General features: G+C 55.3%; 9 protein-coding genes across 9 annotated transcripts; 4 read left to right on the plus strand and 5 right to left on the minus strand.

Annotated features, from left to right (window-relative positions):
- Positions 1–1,287: 1,287 nt before the first annotated feature.
- On the minus strand, positions 1,288–2,495 carry Wipf2 (WAS/WASL-interacting protein family member 2; the record flags this gene model as incomplete). The annotated part of the gene is made up of 3 exons (XM_032032236.1): positions 1,288–1,764; positions 1,932–2,303; positions 2,367–2,495. 3 exons carry the CDS (start codon positions 2,493–2,495, stop codon positions 1,288–1,290), a joined length of 978 nt encoding a protein of 325 aa, XP_031888524.1.
- A 1,476-nt stretch (positions 2,496–3,971) lies between these two features.
- CGGC5_v000631 (uncharacterized protein) lies at positions 3,972–5,282 on the plus strand (the record flags this gene model as incomplete). The annotated part of the gene is made up of 1 exon (XM_032032235.1): positions 3,972–5,282. The coding sequence occupies one exon, from the start codon at positions 3,972–3,974 to the stop codon at positions 5,280–5,282; it is 1,311 nt and encodes a 436-aa protein (XP_031888523.1).
- A 1,054-nt stretch (positions 5,283–6,336) lies between these two features.
- CGGC5_v000632 (uncharacterized protein) lies at positions 6,337–7,410 on the plus strand (the record flags this gene model as incomplete). The annotated part of the gene is made up of 4 exons (XM_032032234.1): positions 6,337–6,500; positions 6,569–6,841; positions 6,895–7,044; positions 7,143–7,410. 4 exons carry the CDS (start codon positions 6,337–6,339, stop codon positions 7,408–7,410), a joined length of 855 nt encoding a protein of 284 aa, XP_031888526.1.
- A 2,394-nt stretch (positions 7,411–9,804) lies between these two features.
- On the minus strand, positions 9,805–11,024 carry CHORD (Cysteine and histidine-rich domain-containing protein; the record flags this gene model as incomplete). The annotated part of the gene is made up of 2 exons (XM_032032233.1): positions 9,805–10,664; positions 10,919–11,024. The coding sequence occupies 2 exons, from the start codon at positions 11,022–11,024 to the stop codon at positions 9,805–9,807; spliced, it is 966 nt and encodes a 321-aa protein (XP_031888525.1).
- Positions 11,025–12,097: 1,073 nt separating this feature from the next.
- CGGC5_v000634 (Glutaredoxin-like protein C5orf63-like protein) lies at positions 12,098–12,530 on the plus strand (the record flags this gene model as incomplete). Its single annotated transcript, XM_032032232.1, has 2 exons — positions 12,098–12,304; positions 12,399–12,530. 2 exons carry the CDS (start codon positions 12,098–12,100, stop codon positions 12,528–12,530), a joined length of 339 nt encoding a protein of 112 aa, XP_031888528.1.
- A 105-nt stretch (positions 12,531–12,635) lies between these two features.
- Positions 12,636–13,688, minus strand: hpcH-2 (4-hydroxy-2-oxo-heptane-1,7-dioate aldolase; the record flags this gene model as incomplete). The annotated part of the gene is made up of 5 exons (XM_032032231.1): positions 12,636–12,901; positions 12,956–13,223; positions 13,278–13,303; positions 13,365–13,457; positions 13,520–13,688. The coding sequence occupies 5 exons, from the start codon at positions 13,686–13,688 to the stop codon at positions 12,636–12,638; spliced, it is 822 nt and encodes a 273-aa protein (XP_031888527.1).
- Positions 13,689–14,780: 1,092 nt separating this feature from the next.
- On the minus strand, positions 14,781–17,597 carry CGGC5_v000636 (Zinc finger protein; the record flags this gene model as incomplete). Its single annotated transcript, XM_032032229.1, has 3 exons — positions 14,781–15,302; positions 15,357–17,362; positions 17,474–17,597. The coding sequence occupies 3 exons, from the start codon at positions 17,595–17,597 to the stop codon at positions 14,781–14,783; spliced, it is 2,652 nt and encodes an 883-aa protein (XP_031888345.1).
- A 968-nt stretch (positions 17,598–18,565) lies between these two features.
- On the plus strand, positions 18,566–19,885 carry CGGC5_v000637 (Translocator protein-like protein; the record flags this gene model as incomplete). Its single annotated transcript, XM_032032227.1, has 5 exons — positions 18,566–18,630; positions 18,866–18,900; positions 19,162–19,308; positions 19,365–19,458; positions 19,513–19,885. 5 exons carry the CDS (start codon positions 18,566–18,568, stop codon positions 19,883–19,885), a joined length of 714 nt encoding a protein of 237 aa, XP_031888341.1.
- A 325-nt stretch (positions 19,886–20,210) lies between these two features.
- arg-13 (Amino-acid transporter arg-13) lies at positions 20,211–21,281 on the minus strand (the record flags this gene model as incomplete). The annotated part of the gene is made up of 2 exons (XM_032032226.1): positions 20,211–21,101; positions 21,168–21,281. The coding sequence occupies 2 exons, from the start codon at positions 21,279–21,281 to the stop codon at positions 20,211–20,213; spliced, it is 1,005 nt and encodes a 334-aa protein (XP_031888342.1).
- Between the last annotated feature and the right edge of the window lie 1,528 nt (positions 21,282–22,809).

A 22,809-nucleotide genomic window follows, 5' to 3' on the forward strand; every position in this document is an offset into this window, starting at 1 on the left:
CACGTTCGAAGTTGCTACTCGAAACGAGTTGCCCTTTTGCGAAACTGGCCCGGACGGTTGTGCGGACTCTGCGCGGCCCAGCAGCAGCCTCTGCAGAGCACGTGAAGGGCAGGCGGGCAGCAGACAGGGCTGTCAAGTTTTGTCACAGAACTTTTTCGAGACGAGGCGAGGCTTAGACGTCGTCTATCGTAGGAGATGGATCCTTGAGGGGTTCTGGAAGGGCAGATTTTGAAGAGAAAACTTGGACCAACAAGGGCAGTCAGTGAAGAAGCAATTGCTCGCCAAGACCAACAGGAACCTCGTCTCATCGTCGGCTTGATACTGAGAAACTTCGTCTCAATTTCGGCGCAAATCTCGTAAAAGCCAGAAATCCGGGATGCGCGAGGCTGTAGACACATCACACGTACGCATGATTTGCTAGTCAATCTCAGGTATTTTTGGATCCTAAAGTCTTTTGGGATGTCTAGATGGACTCCGCCGATCACAAGTGAATAGATGCCAGGAACATATTCGAACCACGGTGTTACCATACCCTACGCATCGCTCGTATGCCTGTAAGCCGTCCTTGATTCCTTCACGCCCCCCGAGATCAATCCCGATGTCGTAGAGTTTCCCCCATAGGATCCATCTGGGAACCATGGAACCATGTCACAAGTGAACCATCGTCTTGACCTTGAGAAAGTCACCGACGCCAAGAACCAAGCGATCTAGATGTCGTCTCGGCGATCGTTTCGTTACAACGACGCCCTGCGGACTTTCGGAACATTGAAAGGCTACTCCGCTACGTTTTGATGCAAGGTACTCGCTCTGTGAAGCTAATATTCACAAGATGATCGCTTGCCTAAAATACAGTCATCCTCCTTAACGCCAAGAGGTAATAGTGTTGGAAGAGCGTGGGATGGTCCATGAACGCGTTCCCCCAAGCTCATCGCATGTTCCCTCGGTAGAATACAGCGTGCGTAGAGACTCCACCGCAGGCGTTGAGCCCTCGTAATCACCGTGAGGTTTTGCAGGCTGAACACAACTGATCCCCAGTATCATGAACCTCCTTACAATGCGCTTAGGTCGAGGGGAACACTGCTTCCTCTGCCAGCCCTGTAGCGTCTGGGGCCACCGAGAAATTCCCTAGGCTTTGGAAGCATGGCCTCGTCCTGGAACCTCCAACGCGAGTCTTGGACAATGTAACGTCCGCCGCCACCACCACCGCCAGCCGTACTCAGGCTCGTGGTTGTGTTGGTACGTGAAGGAGGCGGGCTCTTTGCTCCATTAGGGGCAAGAGTAAAGGCGCTAGGGTCGAGCATAGATGAGCGAAGTCCAGACCCGGACCGGGCCCGCGAAGGGGCGGCCGGCGGGGGAGGTGCGGCCGCGGGAGGCGAAGGCGCCGTGGATGGAGGTGGCGGGGGTGCGGCACTGGGTGATGCCTGTCCAGCTGCTCGTAGGGCAGCTTGCATTGCCAGAGGCGAAGGCCCGTTTGATGCGGGTGGAGGAGGTGGAGGTGCTGGAGATCGAGAAGGGGGTGAAGGCGCTGGGGCTCTGGGTGCAGCAGCGGCGGGGGGTGGTGGCGGCGCCGAGGGAGGTGCCGATGGGGGAGGTGCTGGAGCAGCTGATGGAGGAGGCGGGGGAGGGGCGCCAGGAGCTGGAGCACCAGGCAGAGGAGGTGGATTGTTCGATGGAGCTGTAGAGGGCTTTCGAGATGCAGGCAGTGGTGGTGGCTTCTTGCCAATAGGAGGCGGGGGCCCCTTCATGGATGCCGAGGAGCTCGGCCTGGGAACATCGCTGGGTGTCTTTCGCAGATGGGCGATCGACGGTGGTAGTGCTGGAGCACCACCTGGAGGCGGGAGAGGAGGTCTTCCAGGAATAGCTGGCGCCGCACCAGCAGGTGGCTTGGGCGCACCGAAGGCAGGCACCTTTGGCGCGGAAGACGATCGTACGTTGTTCTCGGGATCCGACAGGTAGGATGAATCGGCTGCCGCGCCGGTGTCGACAGCACCGCGAGTCTTGCGCAGCTTCGGCATGCCCCCAGCAAACAGTCCAGCTAGTTGCGGTGCGGGTTCCGCAGCTGGTGCCGGAGCACTACCACTCTGATCGCTGTTGCTTCTAGCTCTGTTCCCAGGTACCGGAGGCGCGAGACCTCCTGGAGGTTTGGGTGCACCGCCAAATCCAGGAACTGGGGGCGCACCTCCTATGGGCGGTCCTCCTCCTCCTCCGCCGCCTGACACCTTTCCTACAACTGGAGCAGATCTATCGTTCGTGACGGTTTTCTTGAGAGCTTTGCCTTTGGAAATATCGGAGAGAAGGGCACCCTGATGACCACATTAGCAGGCTGTTGTCTGAGCAAAGGGATATCGTCTTGATTGAGGCCATACTCTGTTCGCTCCTCCTCCTGCCGGCCTCGATGGCAGACTGCCTAGTCCTGGAGGTCCCCCGGGCGGAGGCGGAGGCGGAGGACCGCCCATTCCAGGCATCGGAGGCGGCGGGGGAGGTGGAGGAGGCATGTTGAGATCGGTTCGGTCGACTCGGCCGTGTGTGTTTCTTAATTTCGATGGAACGATGAGTGATTTCAAAGGATGAGGGTGGTAGATGGATGTCGCCGATGGCTGGCGGTGAGTGCGTTGTCGATGTCAATAAATGTCGTTGTCGTTTCGTTGTAGTGGACCGGGTTGAACGGAGGCTGGAGCACAGCGGTCGTGTCGACAACAACGGCGATGGAAGAGATGTCGTCGAGATACAGTGCTGTCAGATGACAGGGTATCGTTTCAATAAACGACAAGTGAGGCTCTCGAGGGTCGATCAGTGCATTCCCAGGGGCGACTAGATGATGTTACTCTGGGGTAGCTTTTCAGCCGCGTGGTGTTTCGTCATCCTCGGGCAGTTCTTGGACGTACGCTCGAGATGCGGCGCTGTTGGGCGCTGGCAGTGCTACCGTTACAGCATGAGTGGGCTGAGCACCGCTGCCTGGTTCGAGCTACTTCCATTTTTGCGGGTGGACACCGCCAAAGCAAAAGTATCGCACAAGCCCCATCAGCCCGGGGAGTATTTGCAAGTAGCTGTGGCTGGAGAGTACGAATACTTGACGCAATTGCCCAACGCGGCTTGCAGTGGCATACGCCGTACATGAGAAGAAGGAAAAGAAAAGGTGCACCAAGAAAATGAGCCGGAATAGAGCCAAGAAGCTTAAGATACACTATGTTCATCTAATCAAACCTAATGCAGTGCTACAGAAAGATCTACAGTCCCAAAGTCTTGGAAAAGAACGGTGTTGAGAAATATGCAGGATGAACTGAATGTTGGCGAGGCGTGCGGTGCAAGCTCATGGTTGGCGCAGCGGCTGTGGCTGTACCCGAACCACGTTTCTTCGATGACCTGTAGGTACTCAGCCTGCTGTGCGCTAACTACTGCAGCGATGACGGACCCCGCTTGGAGGGGCAAGTGCCGGCCTCATTGGTGCGGCGAGCGCTGCCGAAGAGCCTCTCCGAACCTGGAGTGATCGCCTGTGAGATAGGGCCAGGGGGGGTCGATTAGAGCTCCTGCTATTGGGTGGATTGGGCCTACGGGTGGAAATTTTGCAGGAGCTCCCAGCTTGCCCCGGAACGTCCGTCTCCTCGAAAGCTTCACTCTCCTTCGCATTGCACCTGTTACACCAGCCAGGTTACTCGTCGGTCTCCGCGTCGGCCTCCCACTCCTTTGTCCAAGGCCCCAAGACGGCCTCTCCCGGGATCTCGCCCAGAGGACGGCTGTTGCCTCACCCGCCCGACGGCCCCTTTGCTTGATTCTCTTGGCTTCGTTTCCACGATTCACAACCCACGACCAACCGCTGTGCTACTTCGAAATACAGCAGCCCTCAGAGACCAGTCGACGACGCGTCCTTTCCCGCTCGCTCGCGCGCTCGACTTCATAGCGTTCGATTCGGTCCGTCGCAGGTCCCTTCTACTACGCCAACGCCCGAATCCTCAGCCTTCTTCGTCACGAAGATGATGCGGACCGCCATCATCCGGCCAGCGGCCGCTCAACGACGATCCCTCTGTCGGTTATGCGTGACCCTATCACGCGCTGGGCAACAGACTCGATTCCTTCATACCGCCAAGCCAAACGTATCTGCGATCGTCTCCTCGCGATCTGCCAAGCTTCACGAGAATACCATATTGAGACGATTTGCTGGGGAAAGCCGCTTCACGAGCACGGTATCTACATCGGGTTTGAGGAGCGATGGTCACGAGAGGCCTGTCGGCACAAGGGCTGTGTCCAAGGAGCTCCCTGACCTGAACAAGCTGGCTGCGATTGTTCAGCAGAGCAAGCAGCGCTTCATGTCGACGGACGGAATTCCCACTCCACAGCTCGTCATCGCAGCCTTGAAAACGTGCCAAGGCGCCGCAAATGCGATTCAACCATATCTATCCAAGTCGGAGATTCGTCCGGCCTCTGCCCTCACGGCGTCGACCGCGTCAAACCTGCTATCCCTGGACTCGAACTCGACTGCAGCTAATTCTGGTAGCACGTCGATCCCGTCAGTCTCCGTCAAGGATACAGTCGACACAATCTCCGAGTCAGCATACCAAATTATCGCACACCCCACCGTTTCCATTGGTCCCCAGGTCTTGGAGCTGTACGTAAACATCCAAGCTAGGCTTGGCAGGCCCGAGACACTACCCCAAGTTTTCGAATTGTATGCATCAAAGCCCAAACCCAAGGCAGTCGAGGGTTCAATCACCTACGTACAGCAGAACCCAAAGCGAGCAGACAAGGCCATCGAGGCAGCTGTCGCCGAAACAGCTCTGGGGGCCGCCATCGACGCCAAGAATCTGGACGCTGCAGTTGGCATCGTTGAGGCCTGCTATGCGACACAAGCATTCTACCGGCAGAAGCTTTTGCGGAAAGCGCTTCTGCCCGCCTCGGCCGTGGTTGCGGCCCCAATTGGGGTCTACGCTCTAGCCTCCAATCTCTCGGCATTCCAGAACACAATGGAGCCCGTGACAGCCACCAAATTCGCCTTTGTCGCTATCCTGGCATATCTGGGCTTCACTGGCACAATCGGTGTGGTTGCGAGGACCACTGTCAACGATCACATGCGGCGTGTTACTTGGGCTCCAGGTATCCCGCTGCACCAGCGCTGGATTCGCGAGGAGGAGCGCGCTGCCATGGATGACATTGCATGCGCGTGGGGTTACAAGGAGAAATGGAGGCACGGTGAAGAGGGTGGCATCGAGTGGGACTCTCTGAGAGAGTATCTTGGTCTGAAGGGTATGATGCTCGACAGAGTTGAGCTGATGGAGGGAATGAGTTGAGTTGAGAATGTGTTGAGGGTTCGTTCATGAGACGTGCGGGGTGGCTTTTCGCACCGACGGCGGCCTCGGGCGCCATTGGACGGAGTCAGTTAGTGGACCAGGGAAGCTCGACTTGTCGTCGAGCTCAGAGAACCATGGGCGGTTTTCTGAGCGTCGAGTCTGAACGTCGTTGCTAAGCCCCCCCTAGTCCGGAGAATAATGCGACCTCCGACCAATCCAAATCCACAATCGGCCGTCACCAGGGCCCGCCTACAGATCGGCAATCTACGTCTTATCCCGCGCATCTTGCCAAGAGACTGCCCAGACATCGCCCAGACAGCATCGCCATCCACATGCGGATCACCGCAAGCCCAGGTCGACAACGCTGTCACTGTCATCTTGTTTCAAGCGCTATTCCTAGCCTTCCTCCGCACTCGACTCAGCATCAGTGCATCATTGGTGACAAGATGAGTTTGACGATGGATCCACCGGTTGGTGCAGCTGGTCGTCGACTGAAAAATGGAGGCGGGTCTAAAGATGACGGCGCAAAGTTGAGTTGCAGTAGCGTCTGGCAGCTCGTGAGCGTTGTTCTTGTGCCCATGTCAACTCTGAGCCAATCTTGCAATCGCAATCTACTTGACAAGCCTCTCTGGAGCTTTGTCTTTCTATCCCCACCCGTCCGTCCCCAAGCCTCTGTAGGAGCATACACCGGGGTGGCCCTTCGGTAGTTGTAGGGCCACGACGACCCCTGCCCGCCATCAGATTGTGAAAGCACCCCCCTGCCGCACACACGCAAGCCTGGGCAAGTCCGCCCCATGCTAGAGTAACCCTGCGGATCGGTGACTTTACAAAACGAGTCCTTCCTACTTGGTATAAAGAAGCAGAGCCTCTTGCATCACCATCTGTCAAAGTGTCAGTACCATCAGCCTTCTGTCATCCGGAACCACCAGACGACATCGAAAGAAGACATTCATATACAACTTGAACATCAGTGTCTACAGCAACACACAGCATAGTTGGACTACGCTCAACCTGAACAACAACGACACAACTTGCCGCCAGACCGTTGCCCAAGATGGTTGCCAACGAAGAAGACTTTACGCCTTATGACCCTATTCGATGCGCACACTACGCCCGTTTTGCTTCACATCTTGACAGATGGCAATTCGATCTCCTTTACTGGCTCCTCTTCGTCTTCAACTTGTTCATCCTGTTTCTTGCAGCATGGGGATACACTCGGTAAGTTCTCCGCAACGCCGTTGTAATCACGGTCTTTTCTCAAACAGTCTCACTGACCAACTGTTCAGGACATTAGACGCCGTTGCGGACCTGCCACCGACAGACTCAAAACGAAAACAGGCAATTAGACGCTGTATCTGGTTCAGTTTGGGATGCGTGTGTGTCTCTTTGGTAACGGTCATCATGGAGGTTTTCACTTTGATGGCCTTGCAGTTTTGCGACGGAGAAGATCTCATGTCACTTTACTGGTCGACTTTCACCATGATCCAGGTCGGATCTCTCATTGCCGTGTGCGGAGTCATTCTGGCTCTGGTGCACTCTTTGAGACAACGCAGAAACCCGTATGTCATCTCTCTAGCTACCCCTACACCGTTCATTCACTAACGACTTACAGACCTTGGGCTCTGGCTCTCGGCACACCGGTTCTCGTCATCGCAGGCCTGTTCCACTACCTTCACGGCTGCATCACTAGGAGGGTTAAGAGGGCCGCCAATGCTAGGAAGAGGAAGATGAGCGACGCCAACACCTTGCCAATGAGCCAAGTGTAAGTGCAATCTCAAAAATTTTCACCTGGCAGGCATCGTGGCTGCCCGATGATACCTGCCAAGGTAAAAAAACGATCCGTGCTAACACGCCTTCCAGAAACACCATTCAAGCTGAAGCCTCTGATGAGGACGAGGGTATTCAGGGAGCCGAGATTATCGGGCTCACAATGGACGGCGGCCCAATCATCCACTTCAAGGACGCCGTGCCATACAGCATGCCCGACTCGAGCGAGATCATTGGGCGCTGCTCCAACGACAAGCCGATTGTTGTCTGCCGGCGCGATGGCTTCCAGCTAATCTACAACGGCACGGACTCGAGAGCGCCATCCCCTAATCCGGCTACCAAGCCTGGTGCCAGTGGTTGAGGCGGCGACGACGGGTCCGTTACATCCCGCGGCGGCAGGCCCCACCCTTGCATCGGTGCGGCGAAGTCAAAGGCAAAAAAGGTCACAGTCTAGATCCCGCCAGATCGACCAGCATATGGCGACCCCCACGTCATAACACCAGGCACGAACGAGCAGAGTCCCTGCAATTGGGACCGCCAGAACGCCTCTACTACGGCACGCTGCACTTTCAGCTACGCATACACTGGAGAACTATGACTTTACAGACTACGAGACGCCCGTTTCCGCCCGGAGCGGCATAGCCCTCATTCCCCACCCGCTGTCTGCAGCCACCTCTACCTGTCCCTTTTGGGTTTATGGGATTCTCCCTTTCTCGCCGCCTTGGCAGGAACATCCCTGTCGTTTTACTTTTCTGAGCGGGCGGCCCTACGAATACAGAACCACCAGCAATGCAGAAGCGCCAGTCTCTACCACCGGCTACTAAGGCGGCTGGGCAGCGAACCTAGCTACTACCGTACGGGCCGCCCAGCCTCTTAGTCCGGACACGTCCTCCCGCACTAGCTGGCAAAGCCACTACCACCTGACTACCGGGCGGGCGCCGGAATGACGGTCTCCAGAAGACGGACTCTTGGTGGCAACAGCAAGCGGAGCACCAAGCCGATCATTGACGGCTGCGAAGGGGACCTCGTCTCCTTGCGGATTCCGGCCGAGGCGGGATGACGATGTCCGTCTTTCCCATCACCCCGACCGGTTCCACCTTTCTTCACTTTTTTTTCCTTTTACACGCCTGTCCTCTTTTTTGGCTTTTCTTGGCGGATACTCTCTTCTGTATGTCTTTTTCGCCGCCTTTCTTGGCACCCCTTTTCTCCTCTCATTCTTGTGTATGTTTTGTTATGCTCCTGAATCCACATTGCGGGCTTGGCGTTTTGGGAGATGCACTGGCGGGCTATGGACGGGAGTCAGTGTGAGTGGAGAGGGAAAAAGACTGGAAAGAAAGGGAAAAGACGGGAGGGAATGGCCCTTCGGAGACGGTTAGAGTAGGGGTGTGCACGCGTGTGTCGAAGTGTGCTGTGCGCACCATTATCCGTGCTCTTGTAATGATCCCTGTGGCACGGGCGAGTGGGTTGAAATTGAATAAAAAAAGTTTACTTTCCATACGGGTTCCTGTCTAAGTGCATCAGGCCGCTACACGAGCCAAGACTTTTTGGCGCGTCAGTTGGTTATCACAAAAGTCGAACCCTTGACTCTGATCAGCTTTCCTTTTTGTTTTTCGTTACATTCGACGGGGAGGTTTTCCGTCAGCCAGCCTCCAGGGGTGTTGTCACTAGCGTCGGCATTAGTTCTTCTTGGGCCCTACGAGAATTGAAAACGGGACATGGGTTGGGCAGAGAACAACGGGCTCCGGGTGGCTCCTGTTGTAACATTCTCACATGCCGTCACTTCTCACCGGAGTTCTCTTTCTGGACATGGGTCATTGTCAAAATGAGACTAGGCTTGGACGATGAGAAGACGGAAATCAGATAAGCCGCGAGTTCACATTTCTCGGCACTCATTAAGAACGGAAAGGAATGTTGAAGCGCAGTGGTAGCGTGCGTTGTGCGTTGTCATGTGGCTAAGAGGAAACCGTCACCGCGCAAAAGCCAATGGTTCGAATGCCAAGTCTTTTGGGCCGTGATCATCGTCATCTCAACAACCGTGATGATGCTGAGAGTAGTGTGAGAGACAGAAGGAGTAAAGAGAGGCTGGAGAGGACGAGCGCGCGCACGGAAGGAGGGCTTGCTTGTGTGGTCCTTTCAGGGTCCGTGGCTTTTGCTCCTGTTCTTGGCATCACTTATCACCGCTCAGGGCCACAGGGCCTGGATTGCGTACATCATCACAAAGTCTGCAGTGTTCGAGCTGGCCGCAATCAGTCTTGTTGGTTCAGTGAAGTTTTTCAAAACATGTTTCTCCCGCTAGCCCCGAAAAGATCGAGTCGATGGACGAGGCCGCGCAACGTGCTGCGGGCACATGTTCTTGGCCAAGAGTGAAATGAAACACGCAGAGATAGGACAAACGCAGATCACATACACTGCCCACCATCGTAGCGGTAGAATGTTTTCTCAGTTATCTCGGATTTTCTTCCTTGTTTTACGGTTTCTTGGATTACCGCAGACACCGCGTCCTTCCCGTGGGCGGGACACCATGTCTCACATGCCTATCTAGAGGTATCTTGCGTGCTTTTCCTTTTTCTTTATGCCAAATGATGACGGGATAATGTATGCTGAACACCCCTTTATCTCTCCCGCCTCTTATCCTTCTCGCTGACGGTGTTTTCCCACCCCCCCTTTTTTTCCTTGATACATCCGTATGAATGCTATTCCGGGTCTGATATGGCAGGAAACGGTCAAGTCTGTAGCAGGTCATGTGCTATAACGGCTATTGCAAGCGCCCCGCCTTGCCGATTTGTAATATCTCACCAGTGAGACGGTCGTCACTGCGCAGAACCGGCCACGACTCGCCGCCGGCCTTGGCGAGAGTCACCTCGAGCTTAGTGCCAAGGACCTTGAAGGTGGACTTTTCCGCATCAATGGGCGCGAACAGAGGCACCTCGGCGGTGTAGCGCTTAGGCGGTGAGTCGGAAGTAGGCAAGTCGAGCGCGATGGACTGCGACTTGAACTCAATCTTGGCAGAGTCCTTGACGATCTTCTTGAGGAAGAAGGAGGCGATAACAGTAGAGGGAGTCTGGTAAAAATCGTTGCGAACAGTGTCAAGCTTCTCCTCGCCTCCATCGGCGGCGGCTCCCTTCTTCTTACCGCTGCCGATGAACAAGTGACGGTTCTTGGTCTTGCAACCCTCAATCTTCATGAACTGGTCAAACTCAAGCACGCGGCGCTTGCAGCAGCTGTAGCCCTTGGAACCCTCGTGGAAGATGGGGACGCCAGGGTGGTGAACACAGGACTCTGCATCACGGGAGGAGCCCTTGCGGTAGGTGGCCGAGCAGGCCTTGCGGCGGCAGGTCGCGCCATCGGCAATCTCGAGGGAGGCGTCATCGGACTCGGACTCCGGGGGTGGAGGAGGAGGAGAGGGAGCGGCCTGGGCCTGGGTCTGGGAGAGGGGCTTGCGCGCCGGGGCCGGTGCCGATGCGAGCTTGTCAAGAAGGGCGGCCGCAGCAGCGTCTTCCTTCTTCTTCTCGATCTGGGGTGGCAGGTCGGTTGTAGAGTGCTTGCCGGTTGTGCAGGGGGGGATGGTCATAAACTCCTCAAAGGTAAGGACGCGGGGCTTGCAGCATTTCCAACCTGGCAGTGATTTGCAATTAGCTTGTGTGTTACAATCGACGACATTATTGGGAGGAGGGAGGCTAAGCAAGGGATGCGAAAGGTTCGGAAAGCTTCAATTGGGCGGGAGGATGGGGGGGAAGAGGGTGATCCCTATCCCAGTTCACGGGACAAGAACGGGAGCGATGGGAGTCTCCATTGAAATGACGAAGTGTAAAATAAAGGTAAGATGAAATCGGCAGTGCGGTGTTGCATGGTAAGCGGAAAGTGAGTACCTTTCTGGCCTTCGTGGAAGATGGGAGGGCCGGGGTGGTAGACGCATGGCTCCTCTGCATCGGTGTAGACCTTGCCGCAGCCTTGGTGGACGCACTTCTCCGCCATGATGTGGGATGGCTCGCTGTCGTTTTCGCGTGTTTGTTTGGGATTTGATGATGTTGCGATCGGGAGTCCGTAAGTAAGCCTGAAGGAGGGAGCTGGATCGCGAAAGGAGAACAAGAAAGAAAAGTAAATCCAGAAGCGACAAGTGGTGACGTTTGAGGGAAGGAAGGGCACGCTGGCGGCGGGCGGGTCCTGCTTGTTTGTAAATTGCTCGAAAGGAGCCCCCGTAAAGTGGAAGGTGAGGGGCAGTCGTGGCCGACGTCGATGTCGTCGCTTCGGTGGAGGGGTTGCTATGTTCTCCAGGATTCCAGAATTTCCCAGGGGTCCCGGCCGCCATTTACTTGCGCCGTAGCGGCTCAAAATTATGCATGTTAGGCACGAGCTCCGTCATATGCCCCCTCTGATTCGTCCGCCGCGCTCGCTGCGTCTGTCTCAATTGGTTCACCGCCTTCTTCGATAAGATACCCTGCTGTGAGCTGACATTGGAAGAATCGACCGAAGGCCTACCAGCCAGGACCTTGCACAATATCGGCGCGAAGGCCGGGGTAGGAGTTCAGTTGGAAACATGCCTCCGTACGACCAGACCAACCACAACCAGCCCACACTTTTGCCTTTTGCTGTCTCTTTCCTCACAGACATTGCCAATTGCAACGCTCTCTTCACTCTTCACCCTGGGCTGTCTACAACAACTCTGCCGCCCACACCCAATCATTCATCGGACATTTTGAAACCAACACAACGGGCGCTCTTCTCACACCCTCCATACTGCCTGCCAGCACCGTCATCTCACCTCTGAGAGTCTCCCACGCTGTTCAGACCCTTGTCCTTGGCCCCCTAACCTTCAGCTCGACAGCTCACATTCCCATTCTTCCATTCTCAGCTGACAGCGAAAACGAGGCTGTTTCACAGCCCTTCGAGCCTCTTTCCCGTCCCGCCATCCTGGCATCTCACAGCAGTACGTACTCGGAACGGATACATCTGCACCAAGGGCGTGGTTTCCGGCGAACACGTCACTTGTAGAGGCAATCGCGAATCTTTCGGTTGTTTGAATTTCTTAGCTTGATTGATCGTCAAACATGTTTACTCCAACACGGCGGCTCTTTCAACAAGCCCTCGCATGCCGGATCACACTCTTCACTCGCGATGGGTGCGGCTTGTGTGTAAGGGGGAAATCGGCCCTCTCCGCCGTGTGGGATAAGAGGCCGTTTGACTTCACAGAGGTTGAAATCACGAAGCCAGAATTTAAACGGTGGAAAGACCTATACGATTTCGATGTGCCTGTGGTAAGTTTACCTGAGCGACAACGAGGGAGGCAGACGTCCGATGTTGGCAGCTCGAGTGCACTTTACACCAAACTCACGTTCACTTCTTCCCCAGATCCACATCAGCAAAGCCGAGGCCCCTGAGGAGGACCCAGACCCCAGAGTCGTGGGCAAGGCCGTCAAGCTCATGCATCGCTTCGATCCCGACCAGATCGAAGCCAAGATGGACCAGGTTGAGGGCAAATAAACGGATACTTTGAACGCGGCCGCAAAGGTCTTGGCCCGGAGCCGAAGCAAGAACATAGCCTACATAATCGCTTAATTCTTCATTTCAACCACCCAGGTCAGTCGTTTAATATGATCCACCCTTGGCTGGCTTCGCCGCCCCGCGGGCTATGCTCAAAGATTCCGCCAAGGTGTACTGCAATGCCGTGTAGTCCGTCGCTACGCTAATCATATCGAATCCCTTGTCTCCAAAGAACTTCGACTGCTCTCCTGAGGTGCAGAAGATGCCAGCCTTCTTGCCCGCCTTGTGGGTGGCCTCGAGGATGCGGTCAATGGCATCACTCAACTCCTTCTTGATGACGCCGTTGATCACTGGGTGGCCAATGTTGTTTCCTGCAACCCGGTTAGACTCATCTCGTGATTGGTACCCGTGACGTTCTGACTGACCAAGATCAAAGGGCCCAATGAACAGTACATCGATACCCTCAACCGCAGCAATGTCCTCGACCGAGTTTAAAGCCTCTTGAGTCTCAATCTGTACCATCGTCAACAGACTGTCGTTGGCCTGCTGCAAGTACTCGGTCATGGTCGGCGCCGGGTTGAACCTCTCCATGGCGAGGGGCGACCCGAAACCCCGTCGTCCCCAAGGGGGAAACTTGGCGGACTGTACGAGGTCCTTCGCCTCTTGAGGCGTGCGGAGCAGCGGGACGAGGATCTGTCTTTCGTGTTAGTGATGCCCCCGTGTTCTTTTGCGTGTTCGTGATTTTACCCCGTGAGCACCACAATCCAAGGCGCCTGCGTCACGTCATCAGCAGTATGTTCTTCAAGCCTCATCGCCACACATGGGAGCCCTCACGCTTGACCATCCAACCCTGTATGTCCGGCAACCTCACAATTGGCGATACGCCCGCGGCGGCGATGGCGGGGACGGCATCGTGCATAGCCCCGTCTGGATGAAGTCACGCCGTCAGCTCGGTGTCCTTGGCAAAACCCGAAAGGGTCCCACGTTACCGTCAATGTTTCCGTGTTCGCAGTCGACCAAGACCCAGTCGATGCCCGGGCTCTTTGCGAGAACCCGGGAAACGTTGGCGCCGGGAATCATCTGCCACAGCCCCAAGCTGGGCCCGACTCCCTTGGTGAAGGCCGTCCTGAGCCTGTTGGCTGCCTGCATTGCGGACATGATTGCTCAAACTAATAGAGTGTAAAAAGGGTATGATGTATTAGAGATTGAGGGTGAATCCTCGACCGCAAAGGTGTTTATTATGTACGTCTTAATGTCACGATGTTCTCTCCCGGAATCGGCTCACTGAACAACACAAGTTCCTGTCTTCCGCGCCTTATGTCAGAAGTCTCAGTGCGGGGGTCATCACCTGCGCGGGGTGAAGGCCGCCGCGGGAAGCTGGAGCCCCTGCCAAAAGGACCAAAAAAAGGGCACTGCGTACTGGAATCAGTTAGCAAACCCCCGACAGCCGGATAGCCTCTCCCGCGGCGAACCGGAAAGTGGCTACGAAACCTAGGCCCGTACGCAGCACAAAACCCATGAGACAGAGCTTCGGGCGGAATGGGGTAGAGTTCAGCGTGATTGGGGTTTATTGCGGGCAGACGTGGGGAAAGCTACGTGGGAGCGGGGTACGGGTGCTCTGGCGTCTATTGGAGTAAAACGTTGGTTTATGTCGTCGATGGCTGTTCCGTCTTTGAATTATCATAATAGTTGCTTCGACCTAATAATCGATCTGGCGTATTTCTCACTAAGCTTCATCAGGGATCGTAGGTGTCACATGGTATAGGCTATCCGAGGATTGGGAAAGTCCAGTATATACTTGGGTTTTCCGCCATGCAGTTGCTAACAGACTCGTTTAACACGTGTAATATAACAAGAAGAATCGTAGATCAGGCTAATAAAGGTTTGAGTTGAAAGACACTCCTAGTGAAGACCTATAGCAGTACCTACTCATGTTCAAGGAGCAAGACAATGGTGCCGCTCCAAGCAAATGTCAAGTGGAAGTACTACTATTGGAGATAAGAGTAACAATAAGGTCCACATTCGAGAAATAGTTCGATGTAAAGTGATAAGATCAGATTTGCAATTCCTAGCTAGCCCCCAATTTTGTAATTTACATAGTACAGCACATGAATGTAGCTCCATGGTGCGAATGCCGCGCTAACTCGCGTGTAAGACTGTTGCTGCAAATAACGCCTGCTGCAGTTAAAGCCCCAAGGTTTTCTTGATCTCGGCCTTCAGACGGCCAAGACGGCTGGCGCGTTGTTTACCCTAATAATTCAATTCTCCACCACCGCCGCCAGCAACATGGTCGAGATCTTCGTAGCTCTTGAGACTACGACCTTGGGTGGCTTCACGAGGCCCAACAGCCGCTCCTCCAGCAGCACCGTCTCCCCATTTTCCGGCGCCCCCACGGCCTCTTCCACCCATGCCGCCGTCCCAGCGCGGGTTGGGGCGACGGTCATAGGGACCGCTTCGGTAGTTGCCACGGCCACCTCCCATGCCTCCGCGGCGGATCGGACCAGGCCCACTGCGCTCATCACCGCCGCCATTCCAGCCAGACTGCACGCCCGGATGTCCCCCGCCCAGGAATGGAGGGAAGCCGCCAGGAGGCATAGGGAATCCGGGAATCGGCATCATACCATTCATGGTGAAGTTTTGCAAATTGAAACCTCTAGGAGTTCCGGTTGCAGGCTGACCATTCGAAGGCGGGAAGTGGCCATTTGAGTTGGCATCCGTTCTTGACGGAGCGATATGAGATGGATCCATAACATAAGCATTGATGAGATGGAACTGCAACATGTTAGCCAAGGAAGCAACTGTGAATTGGGAAATAGGAGTGCTTACCTCTTGCTCAATGCTCTCGAGCCACTCGGCGTGACGCTTTTCAACGTGCTTCCGCCAGAAGTGCTCCTCCTTGAACAGCTTGACACACTCTGGAACCTTGCATCTCCACTTGTGCTCATCCTCTTGCTTGACGTACTTGAGCGTCTCGTCACTGACGGCTTCCTCAACTGAGCGGCCTCCAAGTTTGCGAAGGTCTACGGTATCAGGCTCCAAAATCTGCATGATCTTGTCCTCGAAGGTCTTGACCCAGTTGTAAGCGCGCAGAAGCTGTTGTTCCGCCTTGCCAGTAGCGCTGCGAAACTTCTTGTCACCATCGGCAGCCTCGCCTTCTTCTTCGATCTCATTGCGCTTCTTGCCAGGGAAAGGCTCGCCGTTGGCGCTAGCACGAGCAACGGCCTTCGCGGCAGAGCCGAGAGTGCTTCTTGGGCGGCGCAAGTGGCCACCGGGACACTTGCGGGTAAGCTCGTGGATGGAGTCACTCTCAAATACGCAGAAGAAGCAAAAGTTGAAGACGCGTCTGAGATACTCAATCATGAGATCCAATTGCTTCTTCTTCACGAGCAACTCTTCATCGTCGGTCTCGTCCTCATCGACGGCGCCTTCGTCCTCATCGTCGTCGATGGCACCGTCTTCACCGTCTTCCATGCCGTCATCAACATCAAGGTCGCGCTCCCGCTTGGCCTTGGGCTTCTTGGCGGTGACGGTCGGCTGAAGGCGGCCAGCGTTTTTAAGATCATCAACCCTCTCCTCAATCTTCAAAACAGCGTTGAAGTCGGAGCCAAAGTCCTCTTCGAACTTGTTGACCAATCGCTGAACAAGACCCAAATCCTTTTCGACCCGTTCCGGGGCAGAAAAGAGGTCCCAAAGTGCCTTCTTTCTAGGGTGAGTGGGTGGGTTGTGTACGCCGACGTGGCAAACAAAGTCGCCTCTGACTTCGTCCTTCACAGTCTTGCCATTGATGGCGTCCAAAGCTTTCTCAGCGGTGGATACGACGGCAGGTGACTTCAACGGCATGTCCTCATCCTCATCCTTGGGGTCCGCACGGTCAACCACCGCAGGGGCGACTTCTGATGACGGATGAAGCATGACCCATCCAATGCGGTGATACCGTTTGCTGGGGTTGGGATCGGAAAGTGAGAGCCACTTGAAGCCACCCTCGTCCTCTCCAAGATGCTCCTTGCAGAAGGTCTCGAGGTTCTGGCGACTGACATGAGGCGCGATGGTCTTGATCAGCAAGGTCGGCTGGTAAAGGTTCTCATCTCGGATATCGGCACCATTGGCGGGAACAAGGTCTCCGACACCGAGAATCTCGTTCGCAGCTGTCGCCTCGCCCTCTTCCTTTTCGACGACACCACCGAGTCCATTGCTTTCACTCTTAGGCAGACCCTCGAGAGAAAACTCGTCGAAAGTGCCAGACTCAAGGTCCTGCTCCCATTGACCATAAGCGCCCCGGCGGAACTCGTTAAGTTGTGACCTGAAGCCGTCGCGAATCTCAGGGACGTAGCGCTCGCGGAACCACTGCTCCTTTTTGTGCTCGGCAACAAAAGTGCGTGCCATCTTGGCCTGAAGCTCTTCTTTGTAGGCATCGTACGCGGCCTGAATCTTGGACTTCTCTTTCTCGCGTTCCTCTTGAGCCTCACGAGGGCCGCGAACCCGTTCCGGCTCGCGTCGACGTCCACTTCGTTGGCGCTCCTTCTCTTCCTTGATCTTCTCGTTCATGCGCCACCACTCGCCAAAGTAGGAGAATCCAACTTGGTAGGGGAGCTTGACCGGGTCCGCGAGGGGGTTGACAGTCATTGGAGCAGGGCCGCTGTCTTGTCCTGGGACGTATCGATCAATATTGGATGGCGGGGAGCTGATGCGTCTGTCTCCGCGGTCGTCTCTGTTCCCCCTGCGATCATCATCCCTCCGCCCGCCGGCATAGTCATCGCGGCCGCGGCCTCTGGGCTCGTATCGGTCGACAGCAGCTGGTGATCGTGAACGACGTCTATCGCGACGATCGTGGCCTACAAGATGAGGTAAGCAATGAACCCTTATTGCCGGAGGCGACGCCATTGACGGGAGGCCCTGAATCTACAGAGATTCGATTGATGGGGTTTAGGGAATGAAGTACGCACCAGGAGACCTGCCGCGGTAGAAAGAATCGCCTCGATCGTCCTTGCGCGTGTCGTCGCGACTGCTCCACGTCCTGTCGCCCGGCGAGCGCGCGGAGGTGTCTCGGTGAGAAGAGTACGAGTCCATCTTTGCCTTGTTGTTGCTGAGTCGCGGTAAACAAAACCAGAATGGATGGTCTCTGTTGCTCTTTGTTGACGTGCGGAAATGGGCGGCCGTTCAGCCTAGATTAAGTATCGCGTCGGGTAGCCGCGTTCTCGCTTCTCATGTGGTGTCGGCCGCTTGCTCGATCGGAGGTAAGGAAAGCAAGGAAAGAGGGCGCCTGTTGTTTGGCAACGCGATTGCTGTTAGAGAAATCATTCTTGCAGGAAGGAGCGGCTTTCTGTGGAAAAATGGGAACAAGAGAAAGAGAATTGAGAATTCGGGAGGATAGCAGCAGCAGAAAAGTGGTGCAATTGCCGTCTGGCAAAGATGGAATAAAAACGGCTCGTCTCTAATAGGAGCGACGGAGCAAACGGAAGAAGAAGAAGTATTGGTGCCAAATGAGGCCGGCTTGATAATGTGGATTGACAAACGGAGGATGGGTGACTTTTTTCTTCTGGACGGGGAGCCGGGCGGGAGAGTAGAGAATGTGTTTGGGGAGGAGGGAAGACAGGAGTAAATTGTATCTTGGGGCAACCGGATCAAGGGGATGAAGGGACAATGGGTGCGCCGAGTAAAGATGCTGCAGAAATAAAAAGGGAGAACGAACTATTTCGGTTGCGAGGGCGACTGCCTCGACGATGAAGTGCAGAGTCGTTGTGGTCCAAAGCGGAGGACTCTGAGATGGACGAAGCAGAGTTGGGAACGGGGAGGCTGACCTAGCTGCTGCCGAAGGGCGACGAGACACGAACAAAGGTTCGGCTGGGGAGACCCACTGATACCAAAGGAGGCTTAGCGTGTCCAGAGACTCCTCTTTGGTGCATATATCTTATTGTGGCATATTACCCGCTGTGGCTGAGACTTGTGGTACCACCTTTGGATTTGTCAATATGTGGTGAGTTTGGGTCGTGAAGAGAAGCAATTGTCACCTACCAACTCGACAAAAGGGAATCAACATGGTTTCTCTCCTCAAGTGCCAGGAAGGAAGCCACGATGTTGCAAGGCTATCGGCAGTCGCGCAGTAAGCGGCATAGCTCCCAGCTGTTCACAGCCGCGGCAAACTGACCGTGGGTCACGTCAAATATTCCCGTCAAGCTAGAGGTGCCCTGGGCTGCAGAACAGTGGCCGATCCCCAGCGATCTCCAGAGCTTCACCCCTGTAGCGACAGGAACATGTCCATCTAAGGAATGGAGTCCCCATCTGTCAGTTTAAAAAGGGTGACAACGCGACGATTTGTGACAGTTGTCGCTAGCCAGTCCTTTCTCAAGAATTGCTAATCACCTGTTGAATCGTAAGTTCATCACCCACTTTCGGCATTTGTGTTCCCCATTTCCCTTTTCATTACAAAGGTCGTGTAAAAGTGCCAGTTACCCGTGAAATTCAATACATTGCGTCATAGCTCTGTAGCTATCTCGCATGTCGGAGCAGGACCCGCCCCGAGGCATACCATCGCATGTTCCAGACGAACATAGACCTCGACGCACCTCTCCTATATTATAACAAACATCGCCAACTCTTCTCAACTGCATCTGCTGACGTTGCATCGTTCAAGTTGATACGGTTCCCATAACCTACCGAGCCACAGACATGACGACCTTCATCCCCGCCCTGACCTTACCCCACCAGGTATTCGAGAATGCCGCGGCCTCGATCCTGTTGCCCATTGCTCTAGGAACAGCCGTCGGCTACTCATCTAGACGTGAGTCTATCTGTCTCTCAGCGCGACCTTCAATTTGCTAACCCAAACGGCCGCAGCCAAAGATACCCAAAAGACCTATGCCGCCATCAAGAACCCGCCCCTGCGCCCCCCGCCGTACGTCTTTGGTCCCGTATGGACTCTCCTCTATGGGTATGCCTCCCTTCGACGCCTCCATTCATGCATGAGCTGACATGGAATAAACAGCATGATGGGTTACGCCGCCTACCGCGCCGTCCACAACGGGCTCTCTCCTTTCTCTACAATTGAGCAAATCAACATGACCAAGCAAGGCGCGACCCTCTACACCATCCAGCTCGGCCTCAACCTCATCTGGATGCCCCTCTTCTTCGTCTGGAAACGCCCAATTGAGGCCACTGTCGATATCGTGGCTCTGCTCGGAGTGAACTCCTATCTGACCTACCTGTGGGGCTCCGTCGACCGTGTCGCCGGAGGTCTCCTTGTCCCCTACCTCGGCTGGCTCGGCTTCGCTACCTACCTCTGCGCCGGCGCTGGATACCTCAACAACTGGGATCTCAAGGGCGCCGAGGAGAGGGCCGCCGCTGGCAAGAAGGAGTAGTGCTACTTGGGTTCAGGTTGCGTTGGCACCGAAAAGGGCGGAAAAGAACAAAAACAAGAGTTAAATCAAATGTGACTTTTGTAGGCGTTCAATTTGTCTTCTGAGAAAAACTCCCCTAGGTTTTCTAAAACCAATAAATGACAGAAAAAAAGTTGATATCCATGCTCACGTCTACCTCTTCTAATCTCATGTGAAGAACATTTTACATCTGTTTATGTATATACCAGCCGTCCCGCTACGCCCTCCAAAATGCCATTTTATGGACCAAAGCAAAACCCATCTACCCGCCCAAGTCTAGGATATCAAAAACGAAGAAATGGAAAGTCTACTGCATGGGGAATTGTCGCTTGAGACCGTCAAAAACCATGAAAATGAAGGCCGAGCTGGGCGCGGAGCGCAGGCAAGTGATGCCGCATCCCCGGTACAACCCCCTCAACCCATGTTGCTGCCATACGACAGCACCCTCCTGCCAGAACGTCCGGCCCCGCGTCGCATCGCCGATGGCTGCCGTCTGCATGCGCGACTTGATCGTGTCGGCGGGGAAGAAGAGGAAGTTGTACGAGACACCACCAGAGGCTCCCGCCAGAGCCTGCTGCCATAGCGGCAACGGCTTCGCAGCGAGCGCCTCCTTCTCCGACTGGCTCTTCGCCGCCCTACTGTTGAGGTGGTAAAACAGCTTGGTCACTGTCTCCTTGCTGCCGAACCATGCGGCGCAACCGCCCGATTCGCGGATCAGCGTGCCCATTTGGCCGACCCAAAAACCCTTGATGCCATTGTGTTGGTAGATATCGCGCACGACGGCCAGCGGGCGCAGCTGTGGCGGCGCGGAGCCGTCTGCCCTCGCAGGCGCCTGGATCTTGCACTTGACGAGCTCGACCGGTGTCAGGACGTAGGATGTGAAGAAGCCGGAGAAGGCGCCTGTGAACCAGAGCGCGCCCAGAGAAAGCTCTTGGCCTTGGGGTGTTATGCCGGAAGAGTAGACCGCGGCGCGACCGATGCGTTCGAAGAAGAACAAGCTGCTGTTCTCAAGAGCGGCGCCGACGAGCGGGGCGCTGATGCCGCGGTAAAGACCGAAGACACCCTCGGCCTTGATAGACTGGCGGAAGCAGTCAAGCGGGCCCTTGTAGCGGAGGGGCTGGTTGTCGGGCTGGGATTGAAGTCGGACCTTGACCGTGTCGAAGGGGTATTCGATGTATTTGCCGACTACACCGGCGACCTGTGCGAAATGCCCTCGTTAGAAGACTTCCTCTATAGCTTTAGGGACGGGGCGCGCGCGACTTACAGATCCGTATACAATGTCCTCAATCGCCTCCAATGCCGCGGTGCGGCTCTTCTTCAACGAGACCGGAGCATCATGGTGGGGGATGTCCATGGCGGCGCCTGCAGTGTCCATCATGTTGATAGCTGGAACAGATATGTCGCACAATCTACCTCTGCTTTATGTCGTCGTCGTAGGTAGGACAGAAGGCGAACGAAGGGCCAAAACCCCTCGCAGTAATGCCGCAGCAAAGGTCGGTGAAAAAGAGGGGGATGGATTGGTTGTTTGCTGGCTGATCCTATATGCCTGCTTGGTGCTTGTTGGCCGTTTTGCCGCACAAGACGCAATATCGCTCAGCAGCAGCTGCGGCCGCAGGCAGCAAAATGTAACAGATGCGCCAGAAAGGAGCAAGTGCAGGACGGATGAATAGAAGTCTATTCAGCACTGTCCTCACTGCTCCCCCTCGTGCTGAGTTGAATCAGGGAGGTGGGATGACCATAGGACGGTGGGCGCGGGGCAACTGCGAAAAGTAGCCGTACAGAGTGTCGGTCACTCGGAGCGCGTTCCCAAGAGACCGTTTTTTCCTGTCGGTTTTTCTTTGCTGTCGCAGGCTGGGCGAATGAGAAAAGTCTACCGATACCGGGGCGGGCTTAGTGGCTCCAGATCACAGTGTCGATCGAGCTAGCCAGCAGTGACAAAGTGCCTCCTCTGTTCAACAAGAAGGACAAAAAACCGCGCGCGCTAACACGTGGAGGTCGAAGAGGACGAGGAGGGAGCCCAAGAGCACAGAGGGAGGGAAAGAGAGGGGAACGGGGGAGTAATTGCCAACCCTCTCAAGTCATGACTTGGCCGGCGACCCCTCAGGGTTAATACTTATACAAAAACCATGTGAAATGGGAAACGGTGAAGATCCGAAAATTGTGGAGTGTTTAGGCGCAGCAGAAGCAGTAAACTGTGAAGCTAGCACTACCTACCGTACCCAGTAGCCTTCGGGCTCCGTGGATGCAGAACAAGGGACGGGAACATGTCAAAAATTTTCTCTTCAAAGTCTTGGGTTCAAACTGATTCCGCACTCTTTTGCAGCAAGTTGCAGGCGCCTTGCGCAGCCCAGGCCCAGAACGCCCCGGGGCCCTGACATCAGACCGAGAAAAAAGTGACCCGTGGTGGGGTTGACTTGGCTTGGTCGGCGGGAGCTAGCCTTGGAAACCCCGAATCCTTCCCCGCTGTCAGGCACACTTTGGCAGGGAGCAGCATCTGCCCCGCCACCAGCCCCGAGGCGCCGAACGCTTTTGGCTCGGACATAGTAGATTATCACGATAATCGCGGCAGGAGGTCCATCGTGTGGTGGGGTCGTCATCTATTTGGGTGGTACTGCAGTTCGATGGTTTCAGTGCGCCCGTGGCCTGTGGGCTTCAAAAGTGCGCAAGCGACCCCCGACCCCGTCCCAAGAATGGGGTTGTTCCGATCTGAAATGTTTCCCGCTGAAGATTATTCACCAGAGATTTTTGTTGGAACGTTTTTTGAAAGCAGAGCGTGCGATGGCGAGGATGATGTATGCAGATATACTGGTTGAAGAGAGGCGATACAGAAACCCAGCGACAAGAACGAAACATGGTATGTGTGCACCGGTATTAGTTTTTTGGACTACAGGACACAGCGGCTGCCC

The sequence above is a fragment of the Colletotrichum fructicola genome (genome assembly GCF_000319635.2).
Source record: "Colletotrichum fructicola Nara gc5 chromosome Unknown KSG_Nara_v1_contig01, whole genome shotgun sequence".
NCBI classification, from domain to species: Eukaryota; Fungi; Ascomycota; class Sordariomycetes; order Glomerellales; family Glomerellaceae; genus Colletotrichum; species Colletotrichum fructicola.